General features: G+C 39.1%; 1 protein-coding gene across 1 annotated transcript; it reads left to right on the top strand.

Moving 5' to 3' along the window:
* Nucleotides 1–16,182: 16,182 nt before the first annotated feature.
* LOC115686616 (FCS-Like Zinc finger 17-like) lies at nucleotides 16,183–17,077 on the top strand. Its single transcript, XM_030611970.2, has 2 exons — nucleotides 16,183–16,530; nucleotides 16,676–17,077. The coding sequence occupies exons 1-2, from the start codon at nucleotides 16,205–16,207 to the stop codon at nucleotides 16,887–16,889; spliced, it is 540 nt and encodes a 179-aa protein (XP_030467830.1). The 5' UTR covers nucleotides 16,183–16,204; the 3' UTR covers nucleotides 16,890–17,077.
* The last annotated feature ends 2,831 nt before the right edge of the window (nucleotides 17,078–19,908 follow it).

Genomic DNA, 19,908 nt, shown 5'->3' with positions numbered 1-19,908 from the left:
GTGAGGATGATGAAAGAAGATGCCGAGGAAGGATTCTCGATGATTTGTCATATTGTCTGTGTGAAACCTTTCAATCTTACACAAGACCAAATACAATACTGACAAACAACGTACCGATAGATTTACTGCTCTGAAATATTTTGAATTTATCATGATTAATGGAAATTCTGTCTCTAAGCAAGTGGAGGAACTTCAAATATATGTTGCCAAACTCAAAGACCTTATGATTGAAGTTTCTGAACCTCTTCAAGTTGCTGCAATTATTTCAAAATTGCCTTCAACTTGGAATGATTATCGAAAGAAACTTCTCCATACAATCGAGAACCTGTCTGTAGATAATTTGATAAAACACATTCGAATTGAGGTAGGTTCTCGGGAACGTGAGGCTAATTACGTGAAAAAAGTTGCAAACAAGATGCATTTTGTTGAGAATGGCAACATGTGTAGAGACAAACAAAATAAGAGGGGAAACAAGAGGAAGTTCATTAACACCAACAACACCAACAAGTCTGGCAACAACAGTACATTCAAGAAGGACAAGTCTTGCTTTTACTGTGGTAAAAAAGGCCACTACAATAAGGAGTGCTGCTACCGGAAAAAGTAAAAGGCTGACACAACGGCGAATATTGTGGAGCAAAACACCAATGGATTAGTTGCTATGGTCTCTGAATTGCAAATTGGGATGATGACTGAATTAAATATGTCAACTATGAATGATTCAAAGGATTGGTTGTTTGATTCCGGTGCAACTGTGCATGTCTGCAATGATAAGAAGCAATTCAAATCTTATACACCTATGGAGAAGAAACAATAAGTGTTGATGGGAAATCACAATACTGCAGTTGTTCAAGGGACTGGCACAGTTGAACTGCAATTCACTTCCGGAAAGAAATTGACTTTGATCAATGTGCTGTATGTTCCTGATATTTGTAAGAATCTTGTATCAGCGAATTTGTTGTGCAAGAATGGAATTAAGGCTGTGTTAGAGGCCAATAAGCTTATCTTGTCTAAGTATGGGATATTTGTTGGGAAAAGGGTACTCTTGTAACGGAATGTTCAAATTAAGTATTAATAAGAATTTCATTTCTATTTGTATGCTTGAGTCATCTTCCTTGTGGCATAATAGATTATCACGTGTTGGATATAGTACTTTGAAATTTATGAATAAATGTGGTATGATATCATGTGATAATCGGGATAAGAAGGATTGTGAAATATGTTTACAAGCAAAGATGACTAAGAAATCATTCTCAAAGGTAGAAAGATCTACTAAAGTACTTGAATTGGTGCATTCTGATATTTGTGAATTAAATGTGTAGTAACTAGGGGTGGAAATCGTTATTTTATTACATTTATTGATGATTACTCTAGATATACTCATATTTACCTAATGAAATCAAAAGATCGAGCTTTTGATATGTTCGAGATATACAAGGTTGTAGTTGAAAATCAAAGGGACGCAAAAATCAAAGTTTTGAGAAGTGATTGCGGAGAAGAATACTTCTCATTAGATTTTTCTGCATTTTGTGAGGAAAATGGTATTGTGCATCAAGTAAGTGCACCCTATACACTACAACAGAATGGATTGGCCGAAAGAAAGAATCGAATTTTGGTGGATATGGTTAATTCCATGATCTTACAAGCAAAATTGTCAATAAATTTGTGGGGAGAAGCACTTCTTACTGCATGCCACATTCACAACAAAATTCCTTCGAAGAAATTTAAGATATCTCCATATGAATTATGGAAAGGAAGGGTACCGAATATCCAACACTCTAAAGTATGGGGATGCCTTGCGTACTATAGAATTCCTTATCCTAAGCAAACAAAATTAGGACCAAGGGCGTTAAAAAGTGTGTTTATAGGATATGCTGAAAATTCTAAAGCTTATCGCTTATTAGATGTTGAATATAATGTTATTGTGGAATCAAGAGATGTTGAATTTCTTGAACACAAGTTTCTTAAAGATTCAAGTGATACCTCAACATATTCACAAATAACAATTGACGCAAGCAATCCTTCATCAATTAAAAGGAAACTATTTAATTCTCCAAGCGAGCCAAGGAGAAGTCAAAGAGTGAAGAAAATGAAAGATTTCGGTTCCGATTTTGTAACTTTCCTGGAAGAAGGAGATGAGGAAAATGTTGTGAATAAATTACCCATGTTATTGTACTTGGATGAAGATCCAAGGACATTCAGTGAGGCAATGGCATCTAGAGATGCATCATTTTGGAAAGAAGCAATTAATGATGAAATGGATTCAATTATTGCTAACAATACATGGACGTTAGTTGAATTGCCTCCTGGATCAAATCCAATCGGATGCAAATGGGCATTTAGAAGAAAGTATAATCCATATGGTACATTACAAACCTTTAAAGCAAGGTTAGTAGCAAAAGGTTATAAGCAGAAAAATAGGATTGACTACTTTGATACATATGCACCAGTTGCTTGAATAACATCCATTAGAGTTCTATTAGCTTTGGCATCAATTTATAAATTGCATGTGCATCAAATGGATGTTAAAACAACTTTTCTAAATGGTAAACTAGAAGATGAGGTGTATATGGAACAACTTGAAGGTTTCGTTCTACCTGGAAATGAGAATAAGGTTTGTAAGTTAAACAAATCTTTATATGGTTTAAAGCAAGCACCGAAACAATGGCATGAAGAATTTGATTTGGTGGTTTTATCATATGTATTTAAGCATAACAATGCTAATAAGTGCATTTACTCAAAATTTACCAAAGAGTATGGAGTTATAATATGCTTATATATAGATGATATGCTCATTATTGGTACAAATATGCATGGTATAGATGAAACTAAACGGTATCTATCTTTTCAGTTTAAAATGAAAGATTTGGGAGAAGTGGATACAATTTTAAGTATCATAGTGATCAAATATAGTGGGGGTTATGCTTTAAGTCAATGCCACTATGTGGAGAAAATCATTCAAAAATACTAGTATTTGGAAATTAAAGAGTCAAATGTACCATATGATATATCAATTAAATTGATGGAAAATACTGAGCACCCTTTAGCACAATTAGAATATGCTAGTGCAATTGCAAGTCTGATATACGCTATGCATTGCATTAGACCGGATATAGCATTTATTGTCTGTAAATTGTCCAGATTTACTAGTAATCTTAGTACTGTGCATTGGAAGACTATAAGTAGAATTCTTGGTTATTTAAAGAAAACAATGCATTATGGTCTATTTTATGAAAGACAACCAGCAGTACTAGAAGGATATTCAGATGCTAGTTGGATAACTAGCCCAATTGATAACAGGTCAACATCTTGGTGCGTCTTTAAGCTTGCAAATGGTGCAGTTTCTTGGGCACTAAAGAAGCAAACATGTATAGCTCATTCAACGATGGAATCCGAATTCATATCACTATCGGCGGCTAGTAAAGAGGTTGAATGGCTGCAAAATTTGCTATTGGATATAGAGTTGTTGCCACAACCAATGGTAGCCGTATCTTTACATTATGATAGTGAGACAACTATGTCTAAGGCATAAAATAAAATATACAATGGAAAATCTAGACATATTAGTTTGCGACATGAGTATGTTCGACAATTAATTACTGATGGAATTATTTCAGTAATTTATGTTCGAACAAATAATAACTTGGCTAATCCATTCACTAAAGGACTCTTGAGAGGTTTATTAAGCAGCACTGCTAAGAGAATGGGTCTTAGACCAATTGATAATAGTCAAGCATAGTGGAAACCCAACATTATAAAATTAAATGGGTAACAACAAGCTATTGTAACTTGACGGTGATCAAGTACTAGGGCATAAGGTTAGTACTCATGGAAAGTTAGGAGGATGAGTGTAAGAAACACTCTTAATGAAGTTCAAAGTTTTTAGCAGGGCAATGCTAAGGGAATAATTTAGGAACTTCACCTATATGAACATAAGAAGTGGTGTCCTTACCAAAAAAAAAAAAAAAAACATAAGAAGTGGTGCCGCTTCTAACAAAAGTCGGATGAACTTTTGTAAATGTTCATGAATGCAGGAGGGAGCACAAGGTCATAAAAGTGCTTAGGCATAGGAAAATTTCTAACCAAATGTGTATAAATTCATATGTGTGATAATTTGATTAACAAACAAAATCACGGTTCAAAGTTTATCTACCAATGATTTCGTTAATGGAAATTATTTACACTAATTGAATGTTCAAATCTTAACAGATACCTTCTTGTATGTATGAATTTATGTAAATTAGTGCAGATAACAAACTAAGTGGGGGATTGTTGAAATAGTTTGTTATCGTAAAAGAGGTGACTCTTGGTTAATAGAAGATGTGACTATTGGTTATGAAAAGATGTGACTCTTCGTCCTAAAAAAGAGGTTATCGGTGGTTATGAAAGGAATTTATTCTTAACATGAAGAGTGGTGATGATTGGAGATAAGGTACCTATTCCCAATTCAACCTTCTTCGGAACTCTCTCTTCTTCTCTTTTCATACACACAATTTTAACAACATATTCAAGGTGAAATTCTAAGTGAGAAATTGAGTAATTGTTAAACTCGTTTCTCTGCGGCTTTGGTGTACATCTTGGAGGTATATTTGTTCTAAACTCGGTAGCAACAATAGTGGAGGCAAATAATACCTTAAAGACAGTAATTGTCATTACGCATCAAAGCATCAAGGATCTATTACTATTTCTCTATCTTCATCGGCAATCAATTTCTCCAACAAAATGTAATTAGGGTTCTTGGTTTTTTAAGGATTCCAATTCATCAAATTTATAGTTCTTTCCGTGACTTAATTTGCCAATATTGTCTTAACACTTGTTGTGGTTGTTAGTGGAATTGTTAGACTTAGGAATTTTAGTATGCTTACTTATCTTACGGTCTGTATTTTTAATTTTTTAATTTAAATGTCATGAAAATCTACGATGCTATCAAATGATAGGAGGACTTATTAAGTAGATCTAATGTTTCTTACTGTTGGGACGAGCGTAGAAGTCCAATGCCTCTTGGGGACTCATTCGAGGAGATTAGTCCAAGTCCGAACCCGCATAAAAATCTATTCATACCCATCTTTGTTCAAAAGTTTAAGCAAGTGGTTATGGGTCAATTATGATATATTAATTATATACAAATCACAACAATCTTGGTTGCGAGATTATAGTTTGGTTTACTTTTTAACATTCTAAAACCTAATCTAATTTCACTCTTTAACAAAATGGTAACCACGAGAAAATTAGGTTGCTGGTGATCTAATGGCTTAAACTTTGAAATATTAGATTACTTAAATGTTAAATCATAATTTTGATAATATCGATACATAAAAATATGTAAATATGCTTTATATGTGAATTCTCTTTGGGGTTGGAATTAGGGGCGTCAAAACCAAACTGAACAGAAAATTTCGAGTCTTTTCTAAAATCCTGAATCAAATCGAACCGTTGACACTCCTAGTTGGAATGTATGTGTGTAAGCTGCCGAAAGGAGTTGTAAAGTAGTCTTTTCTTTTAACTTAAGCACCTACTTGGCCAGGCGACGAACGAGGGAATTTCATTGGGGATCCTCAGCACTATCCTCTCTTGATTATGGTGGATTTTCTCTATTCGCTTCTTTTTGGGAGATAGACGGATTTATCATAGGCCGGCATTATTCCCCATTTTTGGAAATTCATTTTTAGGGATATATTCTGATACCCCACAGGCCCCACTAGTTATTCCCATTGTTTGCTCCAGCAAAGATGTACACGCAGCTATGCATACGCAAGAAAGAGACATTTGGTATGTTAAGAAAAATCACCCAATTAGGAAATATTTGCATAAAAGATATTGGTCGAAATGCACGATAAAAGTACGTGTTACAAAGAACATCGTGCAGAGAAAATCGTTTCGAGATTCGAATTTTGTTTTTGAAAGATCATAATAAGATAGAGATTCAGAATTTAAAACTGAAATACGCGAGAGATAAGATAAGGTTACTCATTCATCCATCTGTCCTTTGTAAAATAAGTAATCGAGATTATTTGAGGAAGAAAAAAAATGATTGAAATCCCATAAAAATAGGAGGTTTTCTTTGCTTTATATAATAGTATAGATACTGTAAGTTAGACGGTAGAAAATGATTATGCTCAGGAAAAGGAAAACAAAAACCCTAGATAATTATGAAGGGCATCCTTCTGATACTCGGCAAACTGATTCCCACCGGCGAATCGCGACTATCTTTCTCAAAGATGTGATGTCTTCTCATGTTTGATGTTGATCGATCTTCGAAAAGCCTCCTGTGGCAATCAACCCTTTTCATCTTGCAACTATATTGCGTTGTCATGACATGAAATTTAACATTCCATAGATGATGTACTTTATGAGCTAGAATTACATGCGGACCTTTTAATTGTGTTAATTGAGTCTTAAATATTTTCATGTTTTGCCAATTGAGTTTATCTGGTCAATTTTGATCGGAAATCTCTGACGTGGACGCTGGCCATCCTACGTGGCACGACCAACGTTAACGTGAACAATTTTTAATGAGCAAATGAATCATGTGATTCTATATAAAAGATTGAGTACATTGCTTGTGACATCCGGAAATTTCGTAACAATAAGTAATTGACGTTGGGAATTTTCTATTTTCGAAGATGATATTTGGATTATAAAGCTAAATATTATTTAAGTTAATATTCGTGCACACGCGTAAAAATCGTTGTTGGATTGTAAATTGCGAAGCGCGGATTCGGAAACGTAATCGCCCCAAGCTCGTCATAATTAAAATCTTAAACGTTGTTGTGTGCGATAATTGTAGTGCGGTATTAATTAATTTACCGTTGTGTTGGGAATTTAGTGGGTATTATTATTATTGGTTAATTTTGGTTAAGTAGTGTTAGTCTTTTATTCTAATTTGCCGTTAAGGAAAGGGGGGAGATATTCTCTCAAAATATTCCTCTGGACTCTTCTTCTCTCACGTGACTATTGAAGGACAGGATGACCGAATGCCATTTGTCCCCTTGAGCTAGACACCTAGCCTAAGTAATCATTTTCCTTGGCCACCACTCCTTTCTTGATTTCTTACACCTGGCTATGATGGAAAGAGAAGATGCCATCTGTGAGTGCCACCTGTGAGTGCATTGTAATTATCCACCCCTTCGTCTACTCCTCTGTTTCATTTATCTGGGTATCACCGAAGGAAAATCTTACCAAATCGTAACTCCCTTCTTCACTTTTTACTTTCACCATCACCGATCCAGAATTTCTGAGAGAGAGCTTTAACTTTTGGGTGTTCAAATTCTGCATAAGGTAAGTGAAAACTCTAGATTTAAGCTAAGTAAATCTACTGACACTTTTAACTTGGTTGCTTGAGAAAGGTTATTTTGATGTGCAATAGTGAGGTTGTGATGATGGTTGAATCTGTTTTGCTGGTTCTGTGCACGTTTAAATCGATGTGATTTGTTTCCTTAAAGAATGGTGAAAATCGGCAAGTGAAACGATTAAATCTAAACGTGTAAGTATTATCTTTGAGGTAATTGTTGGATTCTTCTTATTGATTTATGTATGTTTAAAAAAGGGTAGAAAATCGTTTTACTGAAAGTGGAGTATATTATGTGAGTATGAATGATGATTCTGTATATCTTTGGAACTGCTTAGACTTTACTGTCAAGAATCTGGTTCTGTATACTTTTTAAACTGTTCAGACTTTACCGTTCAAACTTTAGCCTTATGAGTCTGAATTCGCTTATGAATCTGAACCCGCTTCTGAGTCTGAACCCGATTATGAGCCTGAATTCACTTCTGAGTTTGAACTTGCTTCTGATGACTCGAATTTGCTTTTGAACCTGAATTTGCTTATGAGTTGAGTTTGCTTTTGAGTTTGAAATGTATTGCTTCATATTTAATTGCTCAGATGATGCATTTCATGATTTTAAAGTACAAAACCGTGATGGCTCGGTATGGGACTTGCCAAAGCGGACTTTCGCATGCAAATACTTGGTTGTCATGACTTGCATGGGAATAATATTAATTCCGTCGCCCATTTAGTGGTGTGTGACGATGCCCCGTGTGTCGGGATGTGTTAAATATGTCTTGAATTTTATGTTCTCGGTCCGGTTTAACACCCGACCCGACATATTTTTGTGCGACCCGAAAATTGAGATTTAGTTCGCGACGCGGAGAGTTGGGCCGAGGAAATTGAGATTTATGGTGGTCCGCTCGAGCTGGAGCAACGAACCAATGTTTCGGGGGGTTTGGGGGCGTAGCCCCCGAGGAAATTTTTTTGGGAGCACTATTTATACCGCGGCTAGGTTTTCTCATTGTAGAGAGAGAGAATTTTATTTTCAGAGAGTTTTGTAAGCCGTGAGCTTTTGTCGTTGGTTCGACTTCTGAAAACTGTACTCTCTTTGATTATAGTGGAATTTTGTCTTGCCTCGCCCGTGGACGTAGATCACGTTGTGATCGAACCACGTAAATCCTCGTGTTCTGTGTTTGCTTTTCCGCGTTTGCTACAACAAACTGGTATCAGAGCTACGTCCGATTCTAGGGTTCGAGCAAGATGGCATCTTTGAAGTTTCAGATCTCATCTTTTGACGGACAGAACAACTTCGGATTATGGAGAATAAAGATGAAGGCTTTATTGAGGCGAGAGGGTACGATTAAGGCGCTGGACGGAAAATATCCAGACGATATGACCTCGGCTGAGATTGAAGAGATGGACGAGAAGGCGCATAGCGCGATCCAGTTGTCTCTTGATGACAAGGTTTTGCGAGAAGTCGTGGATGAAGAAACAGCGGCCGGTCTCTGGAAGAAACTGGAAAGTCTCTATATGAAGAAATCTCTAACATCGAGACTTTATTTGAAGCAGCGTCTTTATACCCTAAAGATGCGCGAAGGTACGTCTGTTCAGGAACACTTGGATGAGTTTAATAAAATTGTTCTGGATATGAAAAATTTAGATATTAAACTCGAGGATGAAGATCAAGCTTTGATCGTGTTATGTTCACTGCCTGCCTCATACGAAAATTTTGTGAACTCGATGCTTTATGGACGTGAATCCATAACTTTGGAGGATGTCAAAGCATCTTTGAATTCTGCAGAACTGAGAACAAAATTGAATGGGAATACCAGTGAAAATAAAGCAGATGGTTTGTTTGTGAGAGGCAGGACCAAGAGCAGGGATAAAGCTTTCCGAGGGAAATCTGTTGGTCGTTCAAAATCTAAGCCACCTGGAGATAAGATGAACGTTGAGTGCTACTATTGTCATAAAAAAGGGACATTACAAGTCAGATTGTCCTTCGCTCAAGAAAAAGGATAAGCAGCATGGTCAAAAACAAGATTCGGCGAATGTTGCAAACGAAAATGAGGCTAATGCGTCAGACAGTGTTCTTACGGCATGCTCTGCTGTTAATTTGTCCAATGATGTTTGGATAATGGATTCGGGAGCATCATATCACATGTGCCCAAACAGGGAATGGTTCACCACATACGAGCCATTGAATGGTGGATCAGTCTTGATGGGGAATGATGCTGTATGCAAAGTCATGGGTATTGGTACTGTTCGGATTAAATGCCACGACAAAGCAGTAAGAACCTTGACTGAAGTTAGACATATACCAGACTTGAAGAGAAACCTTATCTCGTTGAGCAGTTTGGATTCCATTGGGTGTGTGTACTCAGGTGGAGGTGGAGTTCTCAAAGTTACAAAAGGCAATCTGGTTGTGATGAAAGGAAGCAAGGTGAATCACTTGTATCGTTTGCAGGGTAGCACAGTTATGGGTCCTTCGATTGGCTCAAGCAATTCCGTTTCTGATAATGATAGAACGAAATTATGGCACATGCGTTTGGGCCACATGAGTGAGCGTGGCATGTCAGTTTTGAGTAAACGTGGTTTACTTTGTGGGGAGCAGACGACCTCGCTAGATTTCTGTGAGCATTGTGTTCTTGGCAAGCAATGTAGAGTCAGATTCAGTACGGGGACGCATTCGACAAAGGGCACACTCGACTATATCCATTCCGATTTATGGGGACCATCACAGGTTCCATCTAAGGGTGGTGCTCTTTACTTTGTGACGTTCATTGACGATTATTCCAGGAAGGTTTGGGTTTACTTTTTGAAAAGAAAAAGTGATGTGTTTGAAACTTTCAAGAAGTGGAAAGCTCTTGTTGAGAATCAGACAGGGAAGAAGATCAAACGTCTTAGGACTGATAATGGTCTTGAGTTCTGTGGTGGCGATTTTAATGAATTCTGTGCAGATACAGGTATTGTTCGACACCGTACAGTTAGACACACTCCACAGCAGAATGGAGTGGCAGAACGTATGAACAGAACTCTATTGGAGAGAGCAAGATGCATGCTCTCTAATGCTGGCATGGAAAAGGATTTTTGGGCTGAAGCTATTAACACGGCTTGTTATCTGGTTAATCGCTCTCCTTCAACAGCAATAGAATGCAAGACTCCTTTTGAGATGTGGTCAGGTAAGCCTTGTGATTACTCTAATCTAAAGGTTTTTGGATGCCCTGCTTATTATCATGTTAAGGATGGTAAGTTAGAACCTAGAGCAAAGAAATGTATTTTTGTTGGGTATGCTGATGGGGTGAAAGGTTATCGTTTATGGTGCCAGGAACCTAACTCACCTAAGTTCATTATTAGTAGGGATGTTACATTTAATGAAATGCATATGCTTGATCAAAGGAAAGTTGCTGATGAGTTTGCAGGAAAACATGAGAGTGATATGAATGAGGTGGAGGTTCAGGTGGAGCTTCCAGAAAAGACCTCTCAGAATGTTTTGAACGAGCAAAATACTCCTGTTGATTCAAGTTCAGATGAGGAAGCTGTAGATGAGGTGGAGCAGCCATACTCTATTGCTACTGGCAGAGAAAGGAGGCAGACTCGGCCTCCTCAGAAATATGGATTCTCTGATCTGGTGGCTTATGCTCTTTCGACAGCAGAAGATATGGGTATTCAGGAACCTTCTACCTATACAGAAGTTGTTACTTGCACAGAATCAGAGAAATGGGCTGTTGCTATGGTTGAGGAACTTGAATCACTTCACAAGAACCAGACTTGGGACTTGGTGCAGTTGCCTAAGGGAAAAAGAGCCATCGGGTGTAAATGGGTCTTCAAGAAAAAGGAAGGAATTTCAGGTGTTGAAAATGCTAGATGCAAGGCTCGGCTCGTAGCTAAAGGCTACAACCAGAAGGAGGGAATTGATTATGACGAAGTTTTCTCCCCTGTGGTAAAACACACTTCCATTCGTGTGTTGCTGGCTATAGTTGCTCAATTTGACTTAGAGCTTGAGCAACTTGACGTGAAGACTGCTTTTCTGCATGGCGAGCTTGAGGAAACTATTTATATGGCCCAGCCCGAGGGCTATTACGTAGAAGGCAAGGAAGATCATGTTTGTAAATTGAAGAAATCCTTGTATGGTCTGAAGCAGTCACCAAGACAGTGGTATAAGAGATTCGACAGCTTTATGATAGGGAGCGGTTATCATAGGAGCAACTATGATAGTTGTGTCTACTTCAGGAAGGGTTCAGATGGATCCTTTGTCTATCTTCTCTTGTACGTGGATGACATGCTCATTGCTGCAAAGAACATGTCAGAAGTGTTGATCTTGAAGAAACGGCTCAGTGAGGAGTTCGAGATGAAGGATCTGGGTCCTGCCAAGAAGATCTTAGGAATGGAGATTCAGAGGGACAGGAAAGAAGGGAAGTTATATCTCTCACAGAGGAGTTATATTGAGAAGGTGCTTGAGAGGTTTGGCATGCAAAACGCTAAGCCCGTGAGTACACCGTTGGCATCCCATTTTAGACTTTCAGCTCTACATTCACCTCAATCAGAGGTCGAGGAGGCTGCGATGTCTCGTGTCCCATACTCCAGTGCAGTCGGTAGCATTATGTATGCTATGGTATGCACTCGTCCAGTACATTGCGCAGTGCGATTAGTGTGGTTAGTAGATATATGGCGCATCCTGGAAAGGTTCATTGGCGAGCGATGAAATGGATACTTAGGTATCTTAGAGGCTCCGCAGAGTTGGGCCTAGTGTTTGATAGAAACAGTTCTAACGGTACCTCAATCGTGGGATTTGTGGATTCCGATTATGCAGGTGATCTCGATAAGAGGAGATCTTTGACTGGCTATCTTTTCACACTATCTAGTTCGGCTATTAGTTGGAGGTCAACCTTACGATCGACGGTTGCTTTGTCTACTACGGAGGCAGAGTATATGGCAGCAGCGAAGGCGTGAAAGAAGGTATTTGGTTAAGGAATCTTGTTCAGGAACTTGGGCTACAGCAGGAAGACAATTCGGTTGTCTTTTGCGACAATTAGAGTGCTATATACTTGATTAGAAATCAAGCATATCATGAGAGGACTAAGCACATCGATGTCAGGTATCACTTTATTCGAGAGGCAGTTGCTGAGAGAAATATGACAGTAAAGAAAATTGGTACAGCTGACAATCCTGCTGATATGTTGACCAAGCCAGTTCCCGCCAACAAGTTTAAGCATTGCTTGAACTTGATTGGCATGCTCAGTTGAGTTTGCCCCTTCTGAGGCTTTGGTGGAGAGGTAAATGACAGTTCTACATTTGTTTTTGAAGTGGATATGTTCTTTCGTTGCAGCCCTTGTTTCCTACACCGAGTTAGCTCACGTAGGCTTAGGGATGCCGAGAGAATGTGTTCGGCTTCTTGACTGTTTTATTTTGGGAAATTCAAGCCAAGGTGGAGATTTGTTAAATATGTCTTGAATTTTATGTTCTCGGTCCGGTTTAACACCCGACCCGACATATTTTTGTGCGACCCGAAAATTGAGATTTAGTTCGCGACGCGGAGAGTTGGGCCGAGGAAATTGAGATTTATGGCGGTCCGCTCGAGCTGGAGCAACGAACCAATGTTTCGGGGGGTTTGGGGGCGTAGCCCCCGAGGAAATTTTTTTGGGAGCACTATTTATACCGCGGCTAGGTTTTCTCATTGTAGAGAGAGAGAATTTTATTTTCAGAGAGTTTTGTAAGCCGTGAGCTTTTGTCGTTGTTTTGACTTCTGAAAACTGTACTCTCTTTGATTATAGTGGAATTTTGTCTTGCCTCGCCCGTGGACGTAGATCACGTTGTGATCGAACCACGTAAATCCTCGTGTTCTGTATTTGCTTTTCCGCGTTTGCTACAACAGGATGCCCCGTAGGTCGGGATGCCCTGGGGAGTGTTTCGGGATGCCTCGGGAGTCGAGATGCCCCGTTGGTCCGGATGCCCCGGGTGTGTGCCGGGATGCCTCGGAGTTGAGATGCCCCGTTGGTCGGGATGCCCCGAGAGTATTCGGGAGGATGAAGTAATGAACCTAATCGCATGAGCACGAATGTTTTACTTCATATGCTTGTGGTTGAGTGAAAGTATTGTGAAATGTGGCATTGCTCAGACTTTGTGGCACATTCAGACGGTAAAGGTATAACAGGCATTCGAATTCTATGCATACTGTTTATTATGCATGTATGTGGTTTATGCCAGGTGAAGTGGTAAGCTGATTTTCCTAACTTAAAACTAGAGACTTCATTTACTGGGCCTCGGCTCATCCCATTATTTTTTCAGACATGTAGGAGTGGACAATCTGCTACCAATGCTTGCTGGTTTTTCCCTAAATACTATGAATGCTAGTACGTTGTGATGCTTGTCCCGAGGGCGGATATAATTTGTACTAGATATATATCTACTATATGGGTTGATGCGGGATTTTGGTTGATATGAATGCGACGACATCTACGACTCATTGTAAAGTCTACTTTTGTGCGGGCCGTCTTTGGAGTAAATTGTAGTATGGAGATAGGCAACTTCGACCTACCCAGATGTTGTTCTTTGTGATTTTATGATGTATTGTATGGACTTGTAATTCTCACAAGTGTTGTTAAGGAGAAGCAATAGTATTTTGACAAAACTTATTCAGACTTTGACTTTCGCTGGCCAATTTATTAATAATATTATTTGGTACGTGTTGCGCGTGACGTTCTGGGGCGTCACATTGCTAGCTACCAACTTGCCATTGAAGGATGTTTCGAGATAGGTTTTCAATTTCTTTTCCCAGATTAAGGAGAGCCTTTTCACAATTTCGATTAATTTGAGAACCAAAGGTTATTATGTCATTGATCTTCGAAGTTCGAGATCGGGAATGATATAGATAAGATTTCCCAAATTGCCGTTCCATCGAGCCAGTCTATCGGTCACACGAGTCCTTTGATGGGAGTTAGTGCTGTCAACTCGAAACCTCTTCAATTCTAGATCGTTCAAAGATCAAGCAAAGCAACAGTTCATATGAGGACGCGAAGCAAGGTCAAGTCATTTCCTTGGAGACATGAAATTGGATGAATATAGAGATGGTTAGCATGGTCTCAGCATAACGACGCGACACTCACAAACGAAGTGGTCACATTCAATTGACCTTTGGCCCCAAGTCAAGGAATATATGTGATGGAGAAAATGTCTTGTTTTTTTTCCAAGTGAGCATTGAAAGTGGGTAGCATGAATTCCATAGGAAAGCATAACTCAAGGCTAGTTCAAATGGATGAGTTGTCGGGCTCAAGCTTAATCTAATTTTGTAATTCAAATCTCTACTTTTTTCCCATCTCAATTTTGTGGTCTTACGATCAAATGCCAGACCAATATAGTTTGGGCCGAGCTTGCTAATGTATGATATTTATTCTATAGTTTATTCGTGTAAACAATAGGAACATATCATATAAATTAGAAAAAAACACCTTTTGGTTTATGGATCATATGTAGACCGAATCCATCTCCATTGTCGATTGCGTGGATCCTCTTACGAGACTCGTTAATTAACGATCGAGATGAAATCGATTCGTATAATTTACAATCTACACGATAAACTCCGTTGTCTCATATATGAATTTTGGAAAGGCGGTCCATATTTTTGTGGGCTCCAATGCATTATTACTCCAAAGCTTTTGGCCTGCCACATCTTTGATGCCCGGTTGCTTGCGCACTTTCTTTCCTTCGTTAATTTTTCACCTTCAAAAGGCAAACTGTGTGCAAGGGATTTTCATCGGTTTGTCATCGATTTATAAGACAAGTGATTATCAAGCGGTCATGTGATAAATCATTATCATTTTCGATTATATTAAACGGCGCCCATTTATGCAAATATTTCATCATAATCCGTCACATCACTTCACTTAAAGAATAGATTCTAAACATCAAATCATGGAATACGTGTAGAAAATTGCTCTTTCTCAAAACCTTCCGAACAGTAGAACATGTGAAGGAAAAGGGAGTTGGGCCGATTAGGTGCGGTGCGGCTAAAGTAAATTTTTTAAATGACACCGTCCAAAATATGATGGAGTACTTTAGGTAATTAACCAAAGTGACAGTGACACCAAAAGCGCGCGCATATCTTTAGTCCCTGAAGAATCGTTGTCTAAATCAACATTGATAAATCGAAAAAAAAAAGGAAAGAAATGCGAGGGCTAAAATTCTTTAAAAAAAAATGCTAAGAACTCATCGCCAAGCATACAAATTCAATTAGAATTAGAGGTCCCATTAAAAGCTAAAGTGTCGAGATTCGAACTTTTTACGATCTAGACTTTGATATCACATTAGAAAAATAATTTCCTCAGAAAACCCTCGAGGCCCGACGGGACTATGAAGTCTATCTAGCACGTTTATTAAAAAGAATCGACCCGTCAAGTGGAAGCCACTCATATTCCTTATTGTACCTAAATTAATATATTATTTCACCTGGGATGCGACCAGGGCGTTCGAACTTCTTACAGCCGTGATAATTTTGCCACGTTTAGAACGTTGGACCGACCGCACGCGTCGCTTGCCCACGTGTGGGGGCACCAAACGAAGAGAAAAAAGGGCGGGCCATACACAGAAATTCCGGTTTAATGAGAATTTAATATTGCATCAAGTGGATAAACACCAATACCATCACGAAACGCGGTAACATCAGCTTCATGAAAAAAATATAAAATCCTTACGTTATAACATATATATTATATTATATTTGCGTGTTTTTGCAGCACGTGAAAGAAACAGCAATATCACACAGCTAGATTCCATGTAATAATGCCCGTGCATGACTATGCATTGCTCGGACCCTTTGTGTGACGCAGCTTTCTTTAAATGCCCACCGCTCTCTCCCTTCTCAACTCTCACCACACTCTACTGTCTCTCTCTTCTTCTCTCTTCTCTCTCTTCTCTCTCTCTCTCTCTCTCTCTCTCTCTCTCTAGATGAAGAGGCCATTGATGGAGTGGGGAATGCCCGAGCAAAGCATCAAGGAGATTCGCGAGCGAAACAGCAAGAACGACAGATCATCATCATCAGTTTCATCAGCATCAGTAGTAGCTGTTGGCCTGAGGATCCTGACGCAGGTGTCTGAGACGACCAAGCCCCACATAGTCGTCAAGCCCAAGGCAACCGCGAGCCTCCACCACGTTAAGCCTCGCTCGCAGGCTCGATCCCGGAGTAACCCTAATCTTGAGTACTCCTGCTTTCTCAGGACGTGCTCTCTGTGCCGCAAGAAGCTCAGCCCCGACCAAGACATTTACATGTACAGGTATAGCTCCGAATACAGTGCGCTCAGATCCAGGATCATCTTTTGGCTGTTCTTGTCATGCTAAGTTGGGTTTCATCTTGGATTATAGCTGTTCTAATTTGGTTTGAATGACTAATGAGGTGTCGCGATTGTTATGTCGATTCAGGGGAGATGAAGGATACTGCAGCGTGGAGTGCAGAGACAGGAGGATCATGATGGACGAAATGAAGGAACTGGAGGCTTCCACCAAACGGATGGTGTCGTCTCCCAGGCATTGCTACTCCGCTTCCCTCCAGAGCGAGACCCGCCTCCTCCGTGAAGAGCTCCAGCGACGGCAGCGCCACCTAATCACTCCAAAAACTCGGACCATAGTCTCATAGCCCTTCCCTTCTTCTTCTTCTTTTTTTGGGCTTCCTTTTATGTTTAGTGATGAGGAATTAGCGTACCGCGTTCTTAGCAAAGGAAACTCTCCTTTTTAGAGTGTTACAACAAAGGAAGTACTCCCCAATTGAAATATTGGACATTTTGTGGACATCGAAATCCAATTTCTGCTTTTTCGTCAGCATAATATTTGGTGTATCTTCCATAATTAGTTCGGGGTTATTGGTGAAGTTGTTAGATTTCCTTTCCTTTCCCGTCGAGCAATACCTTGTGTAAATGTTTGCACTGTACGATAAGCAATACAATTCAATTACGAATTTTCAAACATTTTTTCTTTCACCTGAAATTGAAAAAAAAAGGAGTTGTTATACCATCGTCGTGTATATATTTCATTTTTTTTGTCCGGGATAATAATTTCGAAAATAGATCCAAGCAGAGTTTATATGGATTTGAGGATTTTTTTTTTTTGAAGTCCCAGCTATATGGGGCTGATACAACGCACTGATATTTTGCGCTGAAAGCTTTTGTCCCTTTCCTTGTCATGAACGAAGCAAACATCATATGCTCTTTGTCAGAAGGAGGAGCACGATCGATGCAAGTTTGATTGAGATGGAGATATCTTTTCCTGAGTAATGGTAGATTTGCCCAAGAGGTTTATCTAGTTATTTTTATGAGTGGCGTGAAGAATGTCGAACGAGTTTGTACGAGTTAAGAATTTTGTTTTAACGGCTCGATCGTTTCGAAGCGAGAACCAAAGTTCCCCGATTCGATTCGAGAAGGTCCTTTTCAGGAAAAATGGTCCGTGCCGAAAGAAGAGGCGATATTTTTATTTTTGCCCGGATCAAACGGTCAAACCAACGATATTTTTAGGATTTTACTATTTTTTATTCCTTTTGTGAAAGAAGTCGTAAAGCATGGTCAAAAGAAAAGGTGTGACGGGTAAATTATATTCAAATGTGATTAGCAAAAGATTTATTACATCAGTGGGATGAATGCATGATGTAATATCAAAAGTATGTAGAAAATTGCTCTTTCTCAAGTGACAGCGTTGTTAGCGCTACATCAGCATTTTTTCCTCACATCTAATCATATTTTGACGCGCGTTAGTTGACGTGAAATTAAGGGAAAAAAATAAAAGATTTTTGTTGTTCCACCGGCCATGGACCTCAAACTAGCCGCCTGCCATCCTTGTACACCACCACGCCAGAGGCCGAGCCTCCATATCTATCCAGGTCGAAGATGAAGACGAAGAAGACTACACAGGCCGAGCCTCCAAATCGACTCCACCTTCACTTTCTTCAAGCTCGTCCATGGCCGCCTCCAGATCTGGTCGAGCTCGACTACACCTAGACATCATCCGCCCCAAAACAGTTCGAGCTCGACGGCTCTTCCATGGCCGCCGAGAATCGATCACAACATCAAGCTTGGCAGACATAAAAGGCCGTCACCTCCAAATCTAGAATGTCAACATTGCCCAGATATGGCCGTCGCGAAGGTCGTGACACGACCTCGAGTTGCAACGATGACAGCCATTAGAGGTCAACTTGAGAGAGGGCATTAAAAGTTGTAAACGGCCATAGACAAACAAAAAATGGCGTGTAACAACAAAGGGAACAAAGAAAGAGCGCAAGCAATAAATGTTTACTTGTAAGAGAATATGTGTAAAGAGGATCTCATCATTTACGTTACAAAAAAGAGAGAAAGGAGAAAGAGAGCGCGCGGCGCTTAGGCAGTAAATATTTGCTTGTGGTAAGTACTTTCCCACATAAAGACCAACCAGAAGAGAGAGATTTGGTGCTTTTGATTGAGACAAACAAAAATTCAGGTCAGAATTATCACCCAAAGTAAATTTGGTGCTTTTTTTTTTAATTAACCCAAAAAGAATTCGGAAACAAGAATCATGAGTAATGACGTCAATTTTTTTCCTTTGAAAATTAAGAAAAGAAAAGAAAAGAGCAAGTCATCAAGGTGAAGAGATGAGAATAAATGCTCTCCGAAGCGGGCTGTACATACATGCTTAGGTGGCTCTTAGGTGGAACTAGACATGTTAAACATGTGGATTGGGTCGGGTTTGGATCAGATCATTAATATACATGCTTTGGTGGCTCTTAGGTGGAACTAGACCTATTAAATAGGGGAGTTGGGTTGAATTTGGGTTGGATCATGATTCAGCTTAAATTGACATGTATAACTCGTTTATGATCCATTTATCGCAAGGCAAATTTGTCAACCCATATCTATACCCGACTCAAATCATACCCAACCCAACCCATTTAACTAAATCTAGGAAAGCTTATTTTTGCTAATTATTTTAAAAATTATATTGCTAAAACATTTTCATGCAATACAAATTCAGTGAAAAATTTTTATATATTTTTTAAAAATTATTGAGGCTTCGTTTGTTTCGAGAAAAATATGATATTTCTGGAAAATGTTTTTAGGAAAATGACAATGTTTTTTTTAAAAATATATTTTTAAAAAATCATATTATAATTATTTTTCTTTTCCTTTTTCCTTTTCTTTTTTTCTTTTTTCTTCTTCCCTGTCGGTGGCTGGCCACAAGGGAGGGACGAGCTCGTCGGCTTCTGGCAAGCTTCGAGCCTCCCCAATCGAGCGAGACTCAAGCTCGCCATCGCTCGATCAGTGAGGCTCGAAGCTCGCCAGAGGCCGATGAGACCTCGGTCTCGCCAGTTGGCGAGCTTGAGTGTTGCCAGATCGGCGAGCTCGAGCTTCGCCGGCCTCCGGCAAGCTCGTCCCTCTCTTGTGGCCGACCTCGGTGGAGAAAGAAGAAAAAAGAAAAAAAGAAAAAGAAAAGAAAATTAATATAAAAATAAAAAATGACATGTTTATTATTCACTTAAGTTTGTTGGGTAACACATTTGTGACCCATTTAATATCCATTAAGTTAATAGGCAACTCATTAATGACCCATTTAAGTATATTTTGAAAACTAAATCCAACCCATTTATAACTCACAATAATTAAACATGGATTAATATATAGGTTCTCGACCCATTG

This window comes from Syzygium oleosum, unplaced genomic scaffold, assembly GCF_021117445.2.
Source record: "Syzygium oleosum isolate NSW1041296 unplaced genomic scaffold, Sole_v2.1 Sole_v2.08, whole genome shotgun sequence".
In the NCBI taxonomy this organism is placed as follows: domain Eukaryota; kingdom Viridiplantae; phylum Streptophyta; class Magnoliopsida; order Myrtales; family Myrtaceae; genus Syzygium; species Syzygium oleosum.
This window is presented reverse-complemented; position numbering and strand designations above follow the sequence as displayed.

Bases quoted from the DNA above. Each gene is read 5' to 3' on its own strand.
- LOC115686616 (XM_030611970.2), top strand. From the start codon at position 16,205: ATGAAGAGGCCATTGATGGAGTGGGGAATGCCCGAGCAAAGCATCAAG. The intron at 16,531-16,675 runs GTATAGCTCCGA...ATGTCGATTCAG, and splicing joins CAAGACATTTACATGTACAG to GGGAGATGAAGGATACTGCA.